The 18,739-nt window shown below is 57.9% G+C and overlaps 4 protein-coding genes across 6 annotated transcripts; 2 read left to right on the top strand and 2 right to left on the bottom strand.

The window, feature by feature from the left end:
* Positions 1 to 3: 3 nt before the first annotated feature.
* On the bottom strand, positions 4 to 6,174 carry PLPPR3 (phospholipid phosphatase related 3). Of its 3 annotated transcripts, none has more exons than XM_088792178.1 (8): positions 5,712 to 5,861; positions 5,265 to 5,457; positions 3,089 to 3,274; positions 2,866 to 2,971; positions 2,577 to 2,772; positions 2,422 to 2,479; positions 2,072 to 2,245; positions 4 to 1,733 (listed from the first exon to the last, which is right to left on the bottom strand). In XM_088792178.1, exons 2-8 carry the CDS (start codon positions 5,337 to 5,339, stop codon positions 360 to 362), a joined length of 2,169 nt encoding a protein of 722 aa, XP_088648304.1. In that variant the 5' UTR covers positions 5,340 to 5,457; positions 5,712 to 5,861; the 3' UTR covers positions 4 to 359. The 3 variants fall into 3 exon arrangements, with proteins under 3 accessions (XP_088648304.1, XP_074193472.1, XP_019571586.2); XM_019716027.3 differs by having other exon boundaries at positions 6 to 1,733; positions 2,866 to 3,007; positions 5,712 to 6,174; XM_074337371.2 differs by lacking the exon at positions 5,712 to 5,861 and having other exon boundaries at positions 2,866 to 3,007; positions 3,089 to 3,288; positions 5,265 to 5,405.
* Positions 5,449 to 6,536, bottom strand: LOC148755217 (uncharacterized). The gene is made up of 2 exons (XM_088792655.1): positions 6,397 to 6,536; positions 5,449 to 6,241 (listed from the first exon to the last, which is right to left on the bottom strand). Exons 1-2 carry the CDS (start codon positions 6,534 to 6,536, stop codon positions 5,449 to 5,451), a joined length of 933 nt encoding a protein of 310 aa, XP_088648781.1.
* Positions 6,537 to 6,867: 331 nt separating this feature from the next.
* AZU1 (azurocidin 1) lies at positions 6,868 to 10,541 on the top strand. Its single transcript, XM_088792656.1, is given in 6 exon segments — positions 6,868 to 7,044; positions 8,899 to 9,121; positions 9,124 to 9,191; positions 9,803 to 9,912; positions 9,914 to 10,022; positions 10,323 to 10,541. Coding segments are annotated over 6 exon segments (801 nt in total). The 3' UTR covers positions 10,437 to 10,541.
* Positions 10,542 to 14,563: 4,022 nt separating this feature from the next.
* Positions 14,564 to 17,173, top strand: PRTN3 (proteinase 3). Its single transcript, XM_019715999.2, has 5 exons — positions 14,564 to 14,666; positions 14,963 to 15,119; positions 15,273 to 15,414; positions 16,071 to 16,301; positions 16,890 to 17,173. Exons 1-5 carry the CDS (start codon positions 14,600 to 14,602, stop codon positions 17,112 to 17,114), a joined length of 822 nt encoding a protein of 273 aa, XP_019571558.1. The 5' UTR covers positions 14,564 to 14,599; the 3' UTR covers positions 17,115 to 17,173.
* The last annotated feature ends 1,566 nt before the right edge of the window (positions 17,174 to 18,739 follow it).

Raw genomic sequence — 18,739 nt, forward strand, 5'->3', positions numbered from 1 at the left:
AGTGGGACAGCTTTCAAAGCGCTCTAGATCACAAACTGCCCCATTTGGGACTTTTACGTAACCCTTTTCTTAGGTGCACTGGGTGGGGCCCCTTGCCCCTTGGTGTCCCTACAAGGACGTGTAGCACCTGCCATTCAGATCTGGGCCCCCAGACAAACTCCCCTGAGCCCAGAGCAAGCCAGGACCACGGGCATGGCCAGGCTGGCCAGCGTGCGTCCTCAGACCGGAATGACTGCAGCCGGCACTCCAGTATCAGACTTTATTGTCTTGTCATGAAATGCTCCCACCCAGCCTTTATTCCCTACATCCCAGCACCCCATGCTCCCCCCCACCCCACCAGCCAGCAGAACGCTGGGCAGTCAGTCCTTGAACCTGCGGGCTGCCTGCATCTTTCGGTAGTAGCTCTCAGCCTCCGACTGGCCCGCCGTCTCCCGCTCGCCCAGCGCCAGGCCACCCGCCTTGCGCCGCAGCGTGGACTCGCGGCTGGCCGGCCCCAGCGCCCCGTCGGCCGGCCCCAGCGGGGGCAGACCCTCCCCTGTGGCCAGGTTGACTGTGGCCATAGCTCCAAACCGAGGCTCCTCCTGGTCCACGTCACTGACGGATGAGCCAGGAGACACACCCGGCGGCTTGGGCCCGCCACGGAAGCCTCGAGCCAGGTCCCCTAGCTCGTAGCCTCCCTCGCCCTCTGACCCCTTGGCTCCACCGCCCGCCGCCTTCCACTCCCAGGGCCCATTACCCGCAGACAGGTGGACCACGGGATGGTGAGGCGCATGCGCGTCGATGGTAACGATGCTGGCCGAGTCGCGATCTGAAGGCGACCTGTACTGCGAGGAGTCGGAGCTGGCGCTGGAGGACGAGGCTGTCTCAGCTGCTTTGAGGCCCGGCCCACCCGGAGCCTTGGACATGGCAATCACCTGTAGCAGCCGGGGCGGGTTAGCCACGCGGGGCTGGGTGGGGGCCCCCGCCACGGCCGCCCCACTCTTCTCAGCCATCATGAGCCATTTAGCCCTCACCGCTGTGCTGCTCTTGGGGGAGAGGACGGCTGCCGCCTGCACTCCTTCCTCGGGGATGTGCACCAGCGGCTGCGGCCCTGCCCTTGGGGGGAGAATGACCCGTGGCCCGAGCCCCGGCCGTGCCTGGACCGTGGGGTAGAGTGAGGGTGGAGCTGGGCCCTCTTCCTCCCCCCCTTCCTCCTCCTCTTCCTCCTCCTCCTCTTCCTCCTCCTCCTCCTCCTCCTCCTCTTCTGCCATGGGCTCAGCGGGCGCTCGCAGGTGCCCCGGGCTGGCCTCGTCTGGCAGCCCCAGGCCGCGGCCCTCCAGCGACTTCTGCTTCCACTCGCTGATGAGCTGCTTGGAGCGTGAGGCATCCAGCGGCACGTGGATGGTCATGTGACGGCGGGCGGGGTCATCAAGTGAGGGCGTGCTGACGCGGGGCAGCGTGTGGCTGAAAGTCACCATGTTCTCCTTGCCCATGGGGCTGCGCGGGGCCAGTAGGTCCACGTCCACACTGGCCCGCTTCAGGCTGCCCAGCGAGGTCTTCTCGCGGGCCACAGGCCGTGGCACGCCCTCAAGCCGACCCGGTGGGCCCAGTTCGTCCGTACTCACGGACTTGTTCTGCTGGTACACGGAATCGTGACCCCGCTGGGTCAGGGCCCGCAGCGCATCTTTGGCAGGCGGAGGAGCCGGCGGCTTCTCTGCGGGGGGGGCCTGGAAGTTGCCCACCGCATGGCAGGCCTGGGGGTGAGACCCGGCTGGCTGTGAGGCTGGCGGTTGGAAATCAGGGTCCCTACTGGGCACAGACTTGACATAGGGGGCAGGGCTGGACCTCAGTGGGGGAGCCTGAGGGGGAAGTCCACCTTCTTCACAGTGGGGGAAATTCCCACCTCAGGTCACTCACACTGCACATTGGGCAAGTCTGAGCCCAAGAGATTCTGACTCCAGCATTCCAAGGGACAAGACTTTGGTCAGAGTCCCACAGGCCTTGGCGCCTATGCCTCCCACATCAGACCTGCCTCCCCAAACCTGCCTCTTGGGGGCCAGCCGTACCCCCCCTCCCCGCCTGAGACCCTCACCAGGTAGGCAGCGATGCCAGCGCCAATGAGAAAACCAGCATAGACGTCAACGGGATGGCTGCGGTACTGTGTGATCTGAGTGAGGCCGCAGACACCCGCGGCGATGGCGAAGGCGAACACCAGGCTGGGCTTCAGCAGCTTTGTTGTGTCTGAGATGACCGAGTTGAAGTACATCTGGGAGCAGGGCGGGCAGTCAGGGTGGCTGGGTGGCTGGGTGGACTAGGTAAGGTTGGGCGGGGCCTGGATGGAGTGGGCAAGGCCTTGTGGATGAGCGGGGTGGGGTGGGGTAGGCAAGGCGGGGCACCAAGGGGCGTGGCCTGGGCTCCTTCTGGGGTGTAGAGGGGCCTCACCGACACGTAGACTGCAGCGAAGGCAGACAGCGTAGCGTGCTGGGACGGGAAGGTCTTGCTGTAAGAGGCATCCAGGTGAGCCCCGCTGTATCTGAGACCCCTCCGAACCTGTCTCCCCATCATACTCAATGGGACATGGGTTGGGGCCAGCTCACCATGCAGACAGGATGGCATGGGTGTCATGGCCAGAACAGATGTCCTGCGTGATGTAGGGGTTGGCTTCGCACGAGGTGCCCAGCAGCGTGTAGTTGGGCTTGCACACCGTCAGGAAGAAGGGCGCGTGGTAGCCAGTGGCCAGCTGGATGACGTCGGTAACCAAGGCCGTGGCACACAGGCCAAACACATGGACACCTGCGGGTGGGAGGGTCAGGGCGGTGCAGGAGGCCGGCCGCCCACCCTGGGGCAGGGATAAGGACAGGATTGGGGTGCTGTCCAGCGACTTACCTACAAAGCGTACAGTGCGCCGCAGGAAGGAGTTGAAGTTGCAACCACCAGCATTGATGCTACCCTCGGCCCCGTCCAGGCCCCCTCCGCGTCCCCACAGCCGTGACTGCAGACAGTACAGCATGCCCTCGCCCACCATGATCTGCCGACAGGGAGGTGCTCAGCCGAGTCCCAGCCGGGTGGGGGGCAGGGGTGTCCCAGGCCCCTGGACATTGGGACTCACCGAGGCCGCAGGGGCAGCAAAGGCCAAGCTGAGCAGCATGAGCAGTGGAATGAGTTCCTCGTTGGTCTCCACGTAGGGCATGGACAACGTGCGGTCGTAACACTGGAAACCCACCTTGGCCGGCTTGAAGAGGTCGGTCAGCTCCAGGAAGTACAGGGACACGATGGAGGATGCCACAATGGGCAGCTGCACAGAGACAGCTGGCCAGGGTCACCCCATATTCAATCACTGAGCCTTCTGTCCATGAATTCAGTCCCATTCACGAACCCATCCACCTATCCATGCTGCAGTTCACCCACTCATCAGCTCATCCATCATGCAGCGACCCACCCATCTGTGAAGCATCCATAGTCCATCCATCCATCATAACCATTCTTGCACCCATGATTTCATTCATCAATTCACAGATTTACCCATCCATCATCCACACATGCTTCCTTCCTTCTTCCCATCTACCCACCCATGCATCCATCAGCCATCCTTCCATCTATTTACCTACTCATCCATCCATCCACCCATCATTAATCCACCCATCTACCCATCCATTTATCCATCCATCCATTCATTCATCCATCCGTCATCCATCCATCACCCACCCACTTCACTCATCCACTTCTTCCCTCTTGCCACCCTTGCATCTTGAATAACAGAAACAGCAAACACGTTCCTGCCTCTGGGTTTTTTCTCTCAGGGAATGGATGGACACCTTTAGACATCACTCTGGTGTCCTGGCCCTCCTCAGAGGGACTCTCCCTGGCCACCCACCTCTCTATCTCTTGCATGGCTTTATTTCCTCTGGGCCCCTTATCCCTATGTGCCAACCTGCCACTCAGCCCCAAGAACATGGGCTTCTGGCCCATTGCAGGTGCTCAATGAATGAACGAATGCATTCGTTGAGATACTCGATACTCGTTCATGCAACTGTCCTCCATACACCCTGGTCGCGTCCCCCACCCCCACCCCAAGCTGGGCTTGGAGCACACAATGGTCCTGCATGCTCAAGCCACCATTCAGATGTAGATGGTGAGACTGAGGTTAGGAGAGCTGAGCTGTTCTTGACCACGTCACAGGGGTGGTGCCCCAAGGAAGGTCACTCACTCATTTACATGGACCGTGAACAATCATTGAGCACAGATTCTGGAGGAATTCTTTTGATGAAAGTAAACCCTCCTAGTGTCCTATGCCTCCCCTCTTATTACAAGAGTCTCAAGCTCTAACACCCACAGGAAACGTGGCACTGTGGGGGCTAAAGAGTATGCGGGCATCTAAGGGGGGTCTGGCTGCCTCGGGAAGCCTCCACCTCCATTTTACAGATGAGGAAACTGAGGCACAGATGAAGCTACGAGAAGCTCCCCATCTTAACTCCCGCCTTATATTGTGCCTTAAGGAGGGCCTCAGCCACCCGTCCAGCCCTGGAGAGGGTACAGGGCAGGACAGACACCCCTAGCCCGGTGGTCAGGGCTGGAACAGAACGGGGAACCAGGCTGGGGGGCTCTCAGAGGGTAAATGCCTACGTTTGGTTTGTAGGAACTGGGCTTGTGCCCAAGGAGCATTTATTGAGTGTCTGCTGGCATGTCAAGTGGGGAGATTTCACATACTGGGAGGCCAAAGTCGGTGCTGAACGTCCAAGGATGGATAAAGGTCACCCTGCGCCATCATCAGCACTCTCTATGTGTCAGGTGGCTGCATTTATTCTTTTATTTTTTAAACACTCATTAAGTTGTCACTATGTGCCTGGCCTGTTCTATCAGAAAGGTGAGGGGAAGTGTACTATCAGCACAGGAGGGATCTGAACTCCGACCCGCAGGCTTTAGAGCCCAAGAGCTGGAGGATGACAGGGCACCCCTCATCCAGCGCACCACCCCCCCCTTATGGCCTCCAGCGCTGTGCTCCAGCCCCTCCAGGTGAGCTACCAGCCTAAACCCCAGACTGAAGGTCCCACCTCCGAGAATTTGCCCAGGCTGTTTCCGAAGTCTAGAACACCCTGCTGCACCTCGAACTCCTACTCGTGCTGCAGAGCCCAACTCCTCTGACCCCCCACCTCCAGGCACGCTAGCTGTGTCCCGACCGAGGTTCACCCGAGCTGTGCCCGCCCGTCCCTTAGCGTGGGGCTCTCCAGGGCGAGCGGACAGGAACAGGCCTCTGGCCGGCTCGCACCAGCGCGAACCCCCCTCACCTCCACAAAGTAGAAGCAGGGCAGAAGCGTCATGCTGTCCTTGGGGCTTTTATTCTTCTCCTTGGTAGAGATCATGGTGCCGCGGGCGCCACAGGCCGTGGTTGGAGGAGGGGAGCTGAGTCCTGGGGGCACCCGGTGCTGGGCGACGGCGGGGGAGGGAAAGGCAACGAAGCGCAGGCACCGCCTAGGGAAACTGAGGCCAGGGGAGAGGGATGTCCCCACGGCCTCCCCTGCGCACTGCGACCCTGCCAAACAATCCGGCTGGCGGCACCCCCACACCCCGAATGGGGGTCGGAAGGGGCTCGGCAAAGAAGGCGGGGCGGGCTTGGTTTAAGGGTCTCCCGGCCGCCGCCGTCCCCCGCGTCAGGGCGGAGGCCTCCGGGAGAACAGAGGAATCGGCGGCCGGAGGAGGGTGGGGTCCGAGCCCTCCGCCCGCAGGCCCCTCACCTGGGGGAGGCTCCGGCGCTCGGAGGGCGGAGCTGGCGGCCGCGGTGGCCGGGGCTGCGGAGCAGAGCACAAAGCGCAGCCCCTCCTCCGCGGGGGCGGAGGGGAGATGGGAGGGGGAGGCGGAGACGGAGGGGACCCCGCCCGCCCCGAGACCCCGCGCCCGCCGCGCCCTAGCTGCGATGCAAGGGGTTAGGGCTCTTTGTCTCGGCGCGTCGGGGGCGCCGCTTGCGTAGGTGTCCTGGTCAGGCCCCCAGCGTGCGGTCCCCGCCTCCCGAGCACCCGCCTCCTCCGTCTCTATCTCGGGGGTCCTAATGTCTCGTGGGGGCGGGCTAGGGCCGGGATCTGCGGTCTTCTCCCCTCCCGGATGGACCTCGGGAGCCCCATCGGTGCTGGGCGCGGGGCCAAGGGTCTGGTTTCCTGGGTCTTCCGCTATCTCTCCGTCTCTCCGGGTTTCTCCCTGTCTCCGACGTCCCCACCCCACGTCTCTAACTCCCTCCCTGGTGCCGGAGCGCGTTTCCATGGCGAGTTCCCTGGACACCGAACGATCGGAGACAAAGAAGCTGGGCCGGGGGCTTGCCCTACCCGTTCCTGACACCCCTGCGCCCCGCCCATCCTCACCCCTGCACTCCCCCCCACCCCCCGTCCACCCTCCGGTTGCCCGGTCCAGGCCCCTCGCCAAGCCCACCGACAGCCAGGGGGCACGGCACGGCCCGATAGCCACAGGATGCGGGAGCGGCGGGCAGAGCCCTCGCGATGAATTTTCGGACTCGCAGTTAGGCAGCGCTTGCTGTTTGCAGTCATTTCCTCCTTGCCACACACAGCCATGTGGGGGCTGGGGACTGGCTGAGTCCTCATTTTACGAATGGGGAAACTGAGGGCCGGGAACTTAAATCACTGACCAACGTCGCCAGCCCTCAAAATGCAAAATTTTATTCAGTTCATTTATTCAGTATCTTCTGAGCACCTGCGGTATACCTGACGCTGAACGGTCAGTGGGGCATCCTGGGATCTGGGACAGACTCAGTCAATCCCATACTTGTGTCTAATGAGAGATAAGGGCTGCATTACTGATTTCACTTTTGGTCTCTGTTCTTGCCAGCCAGCAGGGTCAGGCGGCTGAGCGTTAGCATGATGGGGCAGTTAACGGTGTCTGGGGATGGTGCCACCCTTATACCCCAGGCCCCAGCCGTTGGCAGCACCCCCCAACCAGGCACAGGGCCAGCCCCTCATGGTGGAAAATGGGAAGTTGCCCAAGGCCTCCATTGCTAACTGCTCCCAGAACCTGCCTGGACTCTGCCCACTGCCCATTCTGTGCCTCAGTTCCCCCATCTGTGTAACCGGGACATGAACAGCACCCCTGCTTCCCATAGAGCTGTGGGGAGCATCAAGTGGGTTAATATGAGTAAGAGTTTTTAAGCAGCACCTGGCATGCTCAACCCCTCTTGCCTGTTCTAACCTCTCCCATGGCTCCCTAGTGCCTCAAACTCAAGTCGAGGCCCCCAACTGGGCAATGTATCACCACGACAGCCAGGTCTTGCCCCATCTCCATCACCGGGGATTAGATGGGAAAAGAACCCTCCTTCATCCTGATAGTCCCCTAGACCCTCTCCTGAACCCTTCAGCTGTCAGGTGCCTTCCTCAGGACACCTCTTCCTGTTCCTGCCCCCCAGGAGGCATGCAAGAGTGATTGCCCCACTTTCCCCTGCTTCTCCTGCCTCTTGAGGGCTGGCTGTTTGTGGTCACCTTTCAACACCAGATTCCCAATGGCTGCCCATGCTGCACCACTGGCTGGCGGGGAAAACTGAGGCTGGTCCACCACCAGGCCTGGGGAGCCAGGACAGACAGTCCTGGTCTGCCAGAAGCACTGGGCACCCTTGGCAGAAGCCCTTGTTATGCCTATTACAGATGAGGAAACTGAGGCCTCAGTAGGTTCCAACCCTCTGGAACTCACTGTAATGGCACAGTCTTCTTTGAAAAATGTGGAGCTGAGTTTCTGGGCCCCAGTCAGGGGGGGATGGAGTGAGAACGGCTGACAAGAACAGAGACCAAAAGTGAAATCAGTAATGCAGCCCTCATCTCTCATTAGACACAAGTATGGGATTGACTGAGTCTGTCCCAGATCCCAGGATGCCCCACTGACCGTTCAGCGTCAGGTATACCGCAGGTGCTCAGAAGATACTGAATAAATGAACTGAATAAAATTTTGCATTTTGAGGGCTGGCGACATTGGTCAGTGATTTAAGTTCCCCGGCCCTCAGTTTCCCCATTCGTAAAATGAGGACTCAGCCAGTCCCCAGCCCCCACATGGCTGTGTGTGGCAAGGAGGAAATGACTGCAAACAGCAAGCGCTGCCTAACTGCGAGTCCGAAAATTCATTGCGGGGGCTCTGCCCGCCGCTCCCGCATCCTGTAGCTATTGGGCCGTGCCGTGCCCCCTGGCTGTCGACCTCTAAGGCCAGTGAGTGCTTGCCCATGCTAGGTGCCTCCATTTCTGCTGGGGGGTCCAGCTGCAGGGGGAGAGGTCCAGGTGTGAGGGGCCAGTGGCCCAGTCCTTGCCCTCCTGGACTCAGTGCAGAGAGGGAAAAGACTTGACCCAGGCCACACAGCCAGACTGGTCCTGAATAGTCCTGGAAGGGGTGTGCAGGGACCCTGGGGCCCCCTGTCCTCTTATGGAAGGAGGGGAAAAGACCAGTGGGTGTCTCTCCAGCGGTGGGGCTGAGACCGGGAGCTGCACATGTGGACATTGCGCCCCTCGTGGACATTGCGGGTGGCAGGAAGGCTAAGTTGCAGGAACTCGCGTTCCTGGCCTCCATGTAGCATCAGGGGCGTCACTTCTGTGGGGGCTCCCTGGTTCACCAGCGCTTTGTGCTGACAGTGGGCAGCTGCTTTCAGAGCCAGTGAGGAGAGGGCCGCAGGGGCGGGTGTGTGCCCTGGGGGTGAGGAGAGGCCTCCGAGGTGCAGAGGGTGCCGCAGGTTGTAGGAGCTTGTGGGGCAAGGGGTCTCAGAGAGGGAGAGAACTCAGGGGATTCATAGGGCTTGCCTGGTAGATCAGGGGGAGGGGCTCAGGGATTGGAGAGGGAAATGGGGGACCCCAGAGAGGGGAATTTCGATCTCCTTATCTGGAAACAGGGGAGCTGTGACCATCATGGCTGGCCCCCCCCTTTGGCTCCTGGGCTGCTGGCCAGTAGGCTGGTAATTCCCTATGGTATTTACAAGCTTGCTCCCAGGCAGTGCTTGGGGTCCCAGGGTGGGTGTGGAAGGTTGGGGCATTTCCATGTGCCCCCCCACCCAGGGCCGTCCCAGCCTGGTGTCTTCCATCGCTCTCACCACCCACTCTTAGGAACCCTGGAACTGCCACCGTGGTGCTGGGGACCTATGACCTGAGGTGGCGGGAGAATTCCAGGCAGAGGTTTTCATCAGGACCATCAACGAGAATGGCTATGACCCCCAGGAGAATCTGAATGACCTGCTGCTCCTGCAGGTGGGACAGGGGTGATGGGGGCAGCGACAGCCTGAGGGGCCGAGGGAGAGAGGAACCACATGGATGCGGCCTCTTTTCATTTCCTTTGGTGGTTTAAGTCATTCAGCAAAGTGTACGGCCATCCCCCAATCTGTTTATCCAGCCTCTTGTTGCTGGGCATTTAAGGCATTTCCAGATGTTTTTGTTATTACAGAATCCCATTAAATATTATATGTGTTTTCTTGTAAACATCTCTCCAAGGCAGATGGAACAGCTGGGCCAGCTTACCCGCCCCACCAGCAGAATTAAAAACTGCCCCTTTTTCCACAGCTTTACCAACACCGGGGATTATTTTTATTTTTTTGTCAGTTTAATGGGGATGGTGGCTTGTTCTACTTTTCTTGGGCAAGCCCCTTACCTACAGGGTCTTGTTTTAGCCTCTCAACCACCTTCGTGGTAGGAATTATTGACTATTCTTTTATTGATTATTGATTGTTATGTCCAAGCTGGGATTTGAACCCAAACCACTTACAGACCAAAATTCATGTTGCTGCTACTCTGGCTCCCTGCTGGGCCCCATGAATGCTCTGGTCCTGAGTTCCACTCTTTCCTGACTCAGTTTCACTCCCCAGCTGGATGGTGAGGCCAACCTTCCCAGCAGCGTGGCACTGGTACCACTGCCCCAGCAGAATGACACAGTGGAAGCCGGCACCAGCTGCCAGATGGCAGGCTGGGGACCCAACAGCGTCCTACTTCCCAAGGGTGCTCAATGTCACCATGACCCCCTTGGACCAGTGTCGCCCCAGCAAGGTGTGCACTGGCATCCTCATCCGCTGGGGCAGCATCTGCCAGGTATGGCCAGGTACAACCAGGCAAGGGCTCCCCATGGCAGGAGGAGGGGTCTTGAGAAATCAGGAGCTCCCTGTGTTGGGAGAAAGCAAGTCCCTGGGATTGAGTATGGAATTAGAACTGTATGTTTCACAGATTCGACTGTTTTAACAGCAGGAGAACATGTGGAGTTGGGACAAGAGTTTGGGGTTGCAGAAGAAAGCCTGAAGTTGTGGGGACAGCTGCCAACTCTGCAGTTCTGGGGAGGGAGTAGAATGGAGAGCTGGGCCTGAGAGTGATCTGACTCCTCTGCTGCTCTTCTAGGGAGACAGGAGCACCCCTCTTGTCCGAAACGGCCTGGCATACAGCGTGGCCTCCTTCTCCACGGAGCCCTGTGGCAGGGGCCCCGACTTCTTCACTCGCGTGGCGCTCTTCTGATATTAGATTGATTCTGTTCTAAACCCCTCACCCACCCAGCCATGAGGGGACTATGACCCCCACCTCTGACACCCCCACCCCCCACCTGTGTGGTTGTGACTCTAATAAAGAAGCCGTCCTATTTATTCTTTCCTCTACATCTGGTCTCTGCTTTGCCAGGGAAGGGCTGGGGGCGGGGGTTCAGGAGCATTTACAGGCTGTGTGGCCTCCCCTCACTGAGAACCAGGGAGTGGAGGGGGCATTGAAGCTCAGAGAAGGTGCATAACTCACCTGACATTACATAACCAATGTGGGCTCTGAACCCAAAGCTGTGAGGTCCGGGGCCCCCTTAACCACCTCTCACTTAGTTCAAGAATATATTGTGCAGCAAAGTCAAAAGGCACACACAGGACACTGGCCAAAGACTGCCTGCCACTTGAGTCACAGAAGGCTCATGTGCCTAATATAGGAAGAGCTAAAATGCTAAAACGTAAATAATGTTATTAAATAGTAAATGTAATTATATGGAAATAATATGTAAATAGAATGATATATTACATAAGATAGTTTATTAAACTAAAATTTTTTGTTAAAGGGGCCAACCGGGTGGGTCAGGTGGTTGGAGCACCATGCTCCTAGCGCCCAGGTCGCCAGTTCGATTCCTACATGGGCCAGTGAGCTGCGACCTCTACAGCTAAGATTGTGAACAACAACTCCAGAGCTGGGCTGCGGTGAGCAGCCGTAGGTTGGCGTGAGCTGCTGCAGGCTGCTGAGTGCTGCCAGGAGCAGCCAGTGGCCATCGGCCAGTGTCAGTGGCCGGCTGCCAGTGAGCTGCTGTGAGCGGCCGACTGACGACCAACGGCCGACTGCCTCAGCCGGGGGGAGCGCAAGGCTCATAATACCAGCCTGGGCCAGGGAGCTGTGTCCTACACAACTGGACTGAGAAACAACGGCTTGAACCAGAGTGTTGGGGGGAGGCAGAAAAAAGCGGGGGAAAAAGGTTTTGTTAAAATAAAAATTTAAATAATATATATCATTATTTATTATACATCACTACATTACATATTTATATATATTTAAAACGTATATAGTTAATAATGCATAATAAAATATAATTATAATAAATCTAATATATAAAGACCACTTGTACTCAATAAGAAAAAAAACAGCAGCCCAGTAGTATAAAAATGGGTAAAGGACGTAAACAGATGGTTTACAGCAAAGAAAAAAAAAGAATCTTGAAGACACAGAAACAACTTTACCTTCACTGATTATATGAGAAATGTGAACAGACCTCCGTGAAGACACCATTTTTTTTTTCAACCTGTGGGATGTGCAAAAATCCTCCCACAGCTTGAGAACACTGTGGGCATCTGCCTGGGGGCGGGCAGGTCACTGGGGTGCCCGCCTGGTAAAGACGGATGTGGGGCCTCTGAGCTAGCAGCGCCACCTTGGAGTTTGCCCCATCTGTCACCCTGTACTGTGCAGAGGACAAGTGTATAAGGATAGACCCTACCACATGGCTAGAAGGAAAAGAGACTGAAAACAATCCAGTGTCCCCAGGAGGAGACACAAAATGCTCAAAGTCTGGTTCATTACGCAGCTGTATAAAGGGTGGAGGCTCCTTGTTCACTGACCCAAGGGGTCTTCACGGGACAGTGGAGACAAACAGTGTGTGTGTGTGTGTGTGTGTGTGTGTGTGTGTGTGTGTGTGTGTGTTACACTTTCTTTTACAGATCAGAGCATCCAGAAGCCCAGGACACCCAGTTAGTTTACTTGGGGGTGGAGGGGGAGGAGCTGCAACAAGACTTTCCAGAGTTTTTCACATGTCTTTTAGATGCTTGGACCATGTGGGGGCAGAAATCAAGCTTAAAAGCTAACAATAAGTTAAAGAAGAGCAGTGCACCTCTTTGTGCTGGAGGAAGCACTGCATTATAACTGATCCTTAATGTTGCTGATCTGAGTTGCAAGAGGCAACCCTTGTATCATGGACTGGGCCACGAATTGCCTGGTTTGCAAGGCTTGTAGAAGTGTGTGAGCCATGACCCATCAATGCCTTGAACCTGCGACCTGTACAAAGGGGGCCAGAGCTCTGCCCCGAGCTGCATGGTGTCGGGGTCTGTGGGGCTCTGCAGTCCTCTGCCCTGAGTGCCAGTGCCCCCAATGCAGCCCACTGACTCCAGGAGCCCCCAGTGTTCGCCCAGACTGACCCACCACCAAGGTTAGTTGCGTTGCCATTAACCCATTTCACAGATGGGGAGACTGAGGCCCAGAGAGGAATGTCAGTGGCAGCGCAGGAGCCCAGATCGGTGCAGGGGGTTCTAGCTGGAGTTTAGACAGATCAAGTCGCTGCCTACTCACTGTTCAGATGGGGAAACTGAGGCCTGAGGGGGTTGGGGTCAAGAGCATATGGTCCTCCAGCTTGGGTTAACCCACATTGACACACTCAAGAAAAGAGTATTTTTCTTTTTTAAGGAGAATAGATGAAAAAGAGACAGACACAGGCTGGGCCCCGCTCCATCTCTTTCCCTCCTCGCCTGAGTCCTAGTGACCCCACGGACCACATTCCCGCCCCTGTGGCCCCGTTGCTAATTACACCACCAACACTTGGAGTGGGAAGGCTACAGCTTCCAGACCCTACTTCCCCTCCACCAGCCAGTCCTACCCCCTGAGGCCCCAGAGGCTTCCTTGCAGTTACAGTCATGCCTCCCCCTCCCCACACCCCACTCCTGCCCCCTCCAGGAGCCTTCACATCCCCTATTCTCTCTCCCTCCAGCAGCCCCCATCCTGTACTCACCTGCCTGCCCCCAGGCCTCGGTGTGATGCACACCTGGAGCAGAACACGTGGCCAGGAGGACCCTGGACCATCCCCCTGCCGGTGACTGACCCCAAGACTTTGCAGGGAGGGCCCCCCTTCGTGGGTGCATCATCTAGCAGGGTTTGTGTGTGTGTGTTTCTTTCTCTTTTTTTGGTTAAAGCTTTATTGAAACATACTTTATAAGCCATGTGACTTGCCCGTTTAACAATTCAGTGGCATTTGGTGCATTCATAGTGTTATGTAACCACCATCTCTACCTACTTCCAGAACATTCCCTCACCCCAAAAAGGAAGCCTCATCCCCGCTACCATCCCCCGAAACCACTAACCCACTTCCTGTCTGTGGATGTGCCTGTTCTGGACATTTCCCATAAGTGGAATCACACACTGTGTGGCCCTTGTGTGTCCGGCTTCTTTAACTGAGCACTGTGTATTCAAGGTCCATTGTGGCAAGTGTCAGCGCCTCACTCCTTTAACCCATGGGTTAGAGGTTCTGCTGATGCAAGAGACTACACTCCATACCCACTTGACTCTGAGGTCCTAGGAGGCTACACACATTTAGTACACAGCCTGAGTGAGAGGAGGGAGGACGTACTGGGGCCACCCTGGTTTATCCTGTGTGGCTATTGGGGTTTATTCTGGTGTTTCCTGTGAGCAGGGAATGAACTCAAGTTTTTCCTGAATAATTAACTAAGATCTCTCCTCCTCAGCCTCGTGAACACTGGGACAGGATGGTTGTCTGCCCCCCCCACCCCCCACCCCCCCGTCCTGGGCATGGTGGGGGGGTTGAGCAGAATCCCTGGCCCCACCCACTCGATGCCAGGAGCTCCTCTGGTCCTGACGACCACAGATGTCCCTAAACAAGGCCCAGTATCCCCTGGGGGCACAGTCACCTGGGCGAGAACTCTGCCTTAGAGGGAACAGTGAATTCTTTTGGGTTTCAGGCGGTCACATGCCTCTGTGGCTCCCATTGCTTTTCCCGTCCCTTTTCCAGTCCCCATGAGTGGGGCTCACTCTAGCGCCTGGACACGCCAGCTACATCCCGCTTTGCTGAGGCCACAGGGATCCCATAGGGAGAGGCATGGAGGGTGGAACGTGTGCCCCACCGAGGGCTGTTATGCTGCCCCTTGCCCAGGGGATCCTGGAATGGGGTGGGCTTCCCACACTCGCAGGGGAGTCAGGGCCCTGAGCCTCACTCTCCATGTCCTCCTGGAGTGTGGTTCAACCACCAGCTCCCTGTGGCCCCAAAGTTGGAAGGAGGAAGTGGGGATGCCCAGCCCAGGCGTGGGGCAACCCCAACGGCCTCTGAAACATTGGGCTATAAAAGGAATGGGCAGGCAGGGGAATTCCGGAGCCCGCATCCGAACATGACCCAAAGCGACAGACCCTCCGGCCCTGCTCTGGCACTGGTCCTGATGGCCATGCTGTTGACCCGTGAGTGGGGCCACATGCCCCTCAGTCCAACAACCCAGGCTTTGCTGATTCTACCCACAACGGCCAGCCCAATGCCCTCACGGCACAGACGGGGAGACTGAGGCAGGACCAGGCCAGGACCCACTCACTGCTTGGGATGAATGCCTCAAGGGGAGGGAGGGGGAGCAAGGTGGAGCTCTGGGACATTTGACTCAGTTTCTCCATCTGAAAAATGGACAGTGCTTCCCTCCCAGGGAGGTGGGTGGGGATGGGCCCAGCCGGGAAAAGTGACAGCTGCCGATGCCTCATATCCTCAGGCACAGCACAGGACGCAGAGATTGTGGGCGGGCGGGAAGCGGAGCCCCACTCACGACCCTACATGGCATCACTGCAGGTAGCAGGAAGCCACTTCTGTGGGGGCACCTTGATCCACCCGAGGTTTGTGCTGACCGCTGCCCACTGCTTGCAGAACATGTAAGTGAGCAGGCAGCCCTGCCTGGGTCTGAGGGGGGAGGCAGCCCTGCCTGGGTCTGTCACCAAGGGGGCTGCACCCTGGGCCTAAGGATGCTCGTTGGGGTGGGGAGTGGAGGACGTGGGGGCCAAGCAATGAGTACCCTGACCCTGCAGGCCCCCTGCCCTGGTGGATGTGGTGCTCGGGGCCCACAACCTGCAGAATGTTGAGCCCAGCCAGCAGAGGTTCTCCATCGCTCGCCAGTTTGGCAACAACTACGACCCTGAGCAGAAGCTCAACGACATTCTCCTCCTGCAGGTGGGTGGGCAGGCTGGTCCTTTGTCAGCTGGTACATGGCCTGGTACACAGCAGGTCTGGCAGGAAGAGAGCCATTCAGACAGTAGCTCCACAAATGGCTGCCCCTCAAACAACACGCAGAACCACCTGCCTCCCAGTGCCCAGCCCTGCCCTACCCCCACCTCCTCACCCAACCTAGGTGCCAACTTCACCTTCTCAGCAAGGGCTCCCCTCACCCTAGCAGGAATGAATGACAGCCCTGATTTATGGTTCACCATGTCATCATTTCCCTTGACTATATGTTTGTCATCCTCTTGGAGGTAGGATCCCCAGGACTTAGGAGAGGATGGAGCATACAGTTGGCACTCAATAAGTGCTTTGTAAATGAATGCATGCCACAGTGACAAATGCTACAAAGGGGAGGCCCGCGGTGTCAGAGACTGTAAAACTGCTCTGGCAGGGTTTGGAGGGTCAATCAGGGCAGGCTCCCTGGAGGAGGTGACCTCCAAGGTAGAACCTGAGAGTGAGTGAGAAGTGGCCATGTGGCGGGAACAGCATGTGCAAAGGCCCAGAGGAGGCACTTTGGAGTGGTCAGGACTTGGCAGGATGTGAGGAGGGGGTGGCTATGGGGTCTGTAGACAGGGTCTCATTGCCCACCCACCCTCTCCCTGCCCCAGCTGGACCGCCTGGCCAATCTCAACGCCCAGGTTGCGGTGGCTCAGCTCCCCCAGCAGGACCAGCAGCTGCCCCACGGCACTCAGTGCCTGGCCATGGGCTGGGGCAGGTTGGGCACCCGTGCGCCATTGCCCCACGTCCTGCAGGAGCTCAATGTCACCGTGGTCACCTTCCTGTGCCGGCCACATAATGTGTGCACCTTTGTTCCCCGTCGCAAAGCTGGCATCTGCTTCGTATGTATCCGCTCAGCTCCCAGTGCCCCACACTGCGGTTGGATGGCTTGAGGGACCTCCCTAGAGGATGGAGCTGCCCTGGAGCAGAAGAGGCTCCAGCGGCCACCCAGGGGAAGGAGGGTGGGCAGTAGGCTGCAGTTCGAATCCACTTCCTCTTCACTGAGCAGCTGCAGGCTGGGCCTCAGTCTCCCCATCTGGAAGGAGGGTACACCCATTGTGAGGGTTCAGAGGATGGTCCATGGAACAGCCTCAGCTCCCACAGACACAGAGGTGACCGCTCAGGTCATACCTAGTGGCCCTCATAGGTTTGGGGACTGTCCCTCCCTGGGGCCCTCTCAGAACTGGGGAGGTGTGGGTGACCAGCCTAGCGTCAATGCAGGGATCCAGGCATACAGATGAGGCCATTCTGGAAGAAACGCCTGCTGCCTTCCAGAGTGGCCTCATCCCCCTCTTTCGTCCAGGTGTCCTAAAGAAAATTTTGGACTGGAAACATTTTACCCCTAAATGTCATTAGGTCGTCTTCAGCCACCCTTTCCCTGACATAGCCAAGTCCTGGGTGACTGAGTGACCTGTCCCCACACTTCCCAGGGGGACTCAGGAGGCCCCTTGATCTGCGACAGCGTCATCCAGGCCGTGGACTCCTTCTTGATCCGGGAGTGCGCTACCCGCCAGTACCCCGACTTCTTCGCTCGCGTGTCCCTCTACGTGGACTGGATTCAATCCGTGTTGAGAAGTGCGGGGGTGCCGAGGGCAGCCCTGAGCCTCCCCTTCCAGACCGATGCCCCAGGGCTGAGGCCAGACAGCAAGCCCTAACAAGACAGGGAGGGGGCAGGTGCTCAGCCCACGGTGACATCAATAAAACTTGAAACTCCCCTCTGGCTCCTGTCTGTCCTTCCCACGTGGGAGAATGTGGGAGAGTGTCCCCAGCATGTGAGTCCCCAGACCCCAGACTCGGGATGGGGGTTTGGAACCGAGGCCTGGAGGTCAGTGGAGGGCTCGGGTCACAGTGCATTCTCCCCAGCCCCCATGCCCACAGACATGGGTTCTAATCCAGCCCCGCTGCTATGGCCCTGGGCAAGCTGCTGCCCATCTTTGTGGCCCAGTTTCATTGTCTGGAAAAGGAAGTCACCCCAGACATTTCCCAGAACTGTCCAAGGAGCTTCACCCTGACCCTCAGGGCTGGGGGGGTGTCATGTCCAGCTCTGTGTCTCCAGCTGGGGGGATGCGGTGAGGCTGCTGGAAGACAGCCTCTGTGGTAACAGAGAATGCCTGGGGCCTGTGGGGCTCCTCCCTGGTCAGAGGCAGGCAGAGCAGCCATTAGGGAGGCTTCCTGGAGGCGGCGGCAATGACTGAGGTGACTGCCAATGCATGAACAGAAAGAGGAGGAGAAGGGCCCCCAGGCAGGGGCATAGCGAGTTCAGAGGGACGGCAAGGCTGCACTGCAGCTGGAATGGAGCAAGGCAAGGTGGTGGGGGAGGAGAGTTCAGAGAGGTGGTGGGAATGGAGGATGCCAGACCACAGACATGAACTGGGGTAAGCCTAGAGGAGAGGCCTGAGGCAGGGAAGCGGTAGAGGTCATTGGCCGGTGTGCAAATGGCCATGGGAATGAGGCTCAGAGAGAGGGGCCAAACTGCTCACAGGACACACTGGAATTGGAAGGCGGATCTTTCGTTATTGATTTACTCTGCCACCACCTGGTGGCAGCGTACAAATTACAAGCAAGAATGAGAACTCCCAGGCCTGCCCAGTTCTGCAACTCTTTTATACCTCAGTTACCACCCCAGGGTAGGTGCTATGACTGGTTTACACCAGCAGCACCAGGAGCAAATGTGTGCGGAGACAGGGGACCTGGCTGAATCCTGGGAAATATAAGCTGATGAGTGTCAGGGGAATTCCCTGCTGGGAATTCCCTGCATCTCTCAGGGGCCCAAGGAGGGGGGGGGGGAAGTGGTTTCTATAAAAAGCCCAGTGTTGGGGGTAGAAGAGTTTTGCTACAGGGAATGCTGGAAACAGAAAGACCAACAAAAACACCGCCAGGAGGGTTCCCTGGGGCTGATGTGTGTGAAAGATGACCCAGGGAAGCCCTGCACAGCAAAGACCAGACCCACTAGTGGGAATTGGTGGGGTTTATGGGGGTGTTGGGTGGTTGCCAGAGGTTAGCTGGGCTGCTGACAGAAGCCCGTGGGAATAACAAGCAGGGTGACCAGCACACACTGGGAAGGCCTCGGGGTGCAAGGGGTTCCTTGAGGGGAGACTGTGGGGTGGTCTCTGCTGCTGGTGACCACAGCTGGATGGGTTGCTTCCTATAGCTCAGGGATGCCCAGGCCTCCAGCAGTGGGGAAAGGCACTCAAATCATTGTTTTCTTACTGGGCTGTAACTGAGACCTAAAAATGCACACATCTTACTTGTAAGCTCCATGACTCGTTACAAGGGTGTT

Source organism: Rhinolophus sinicus, chromosome 15 (assembly GCF_057876585.1).
Source record: "Rhinolophus sinicus isolate RSI-liver-muscle chromosome 15, RSI-T2T, whole genome shotgun sequence".
In the NCBI taxonomy this organism is placed as follows: Eukaryota; Metazoa; Chordata; class Mammalia; order Chiroptera; family Rhinolophidae; genus Rhinolophus; species Rhinolophus sinicus.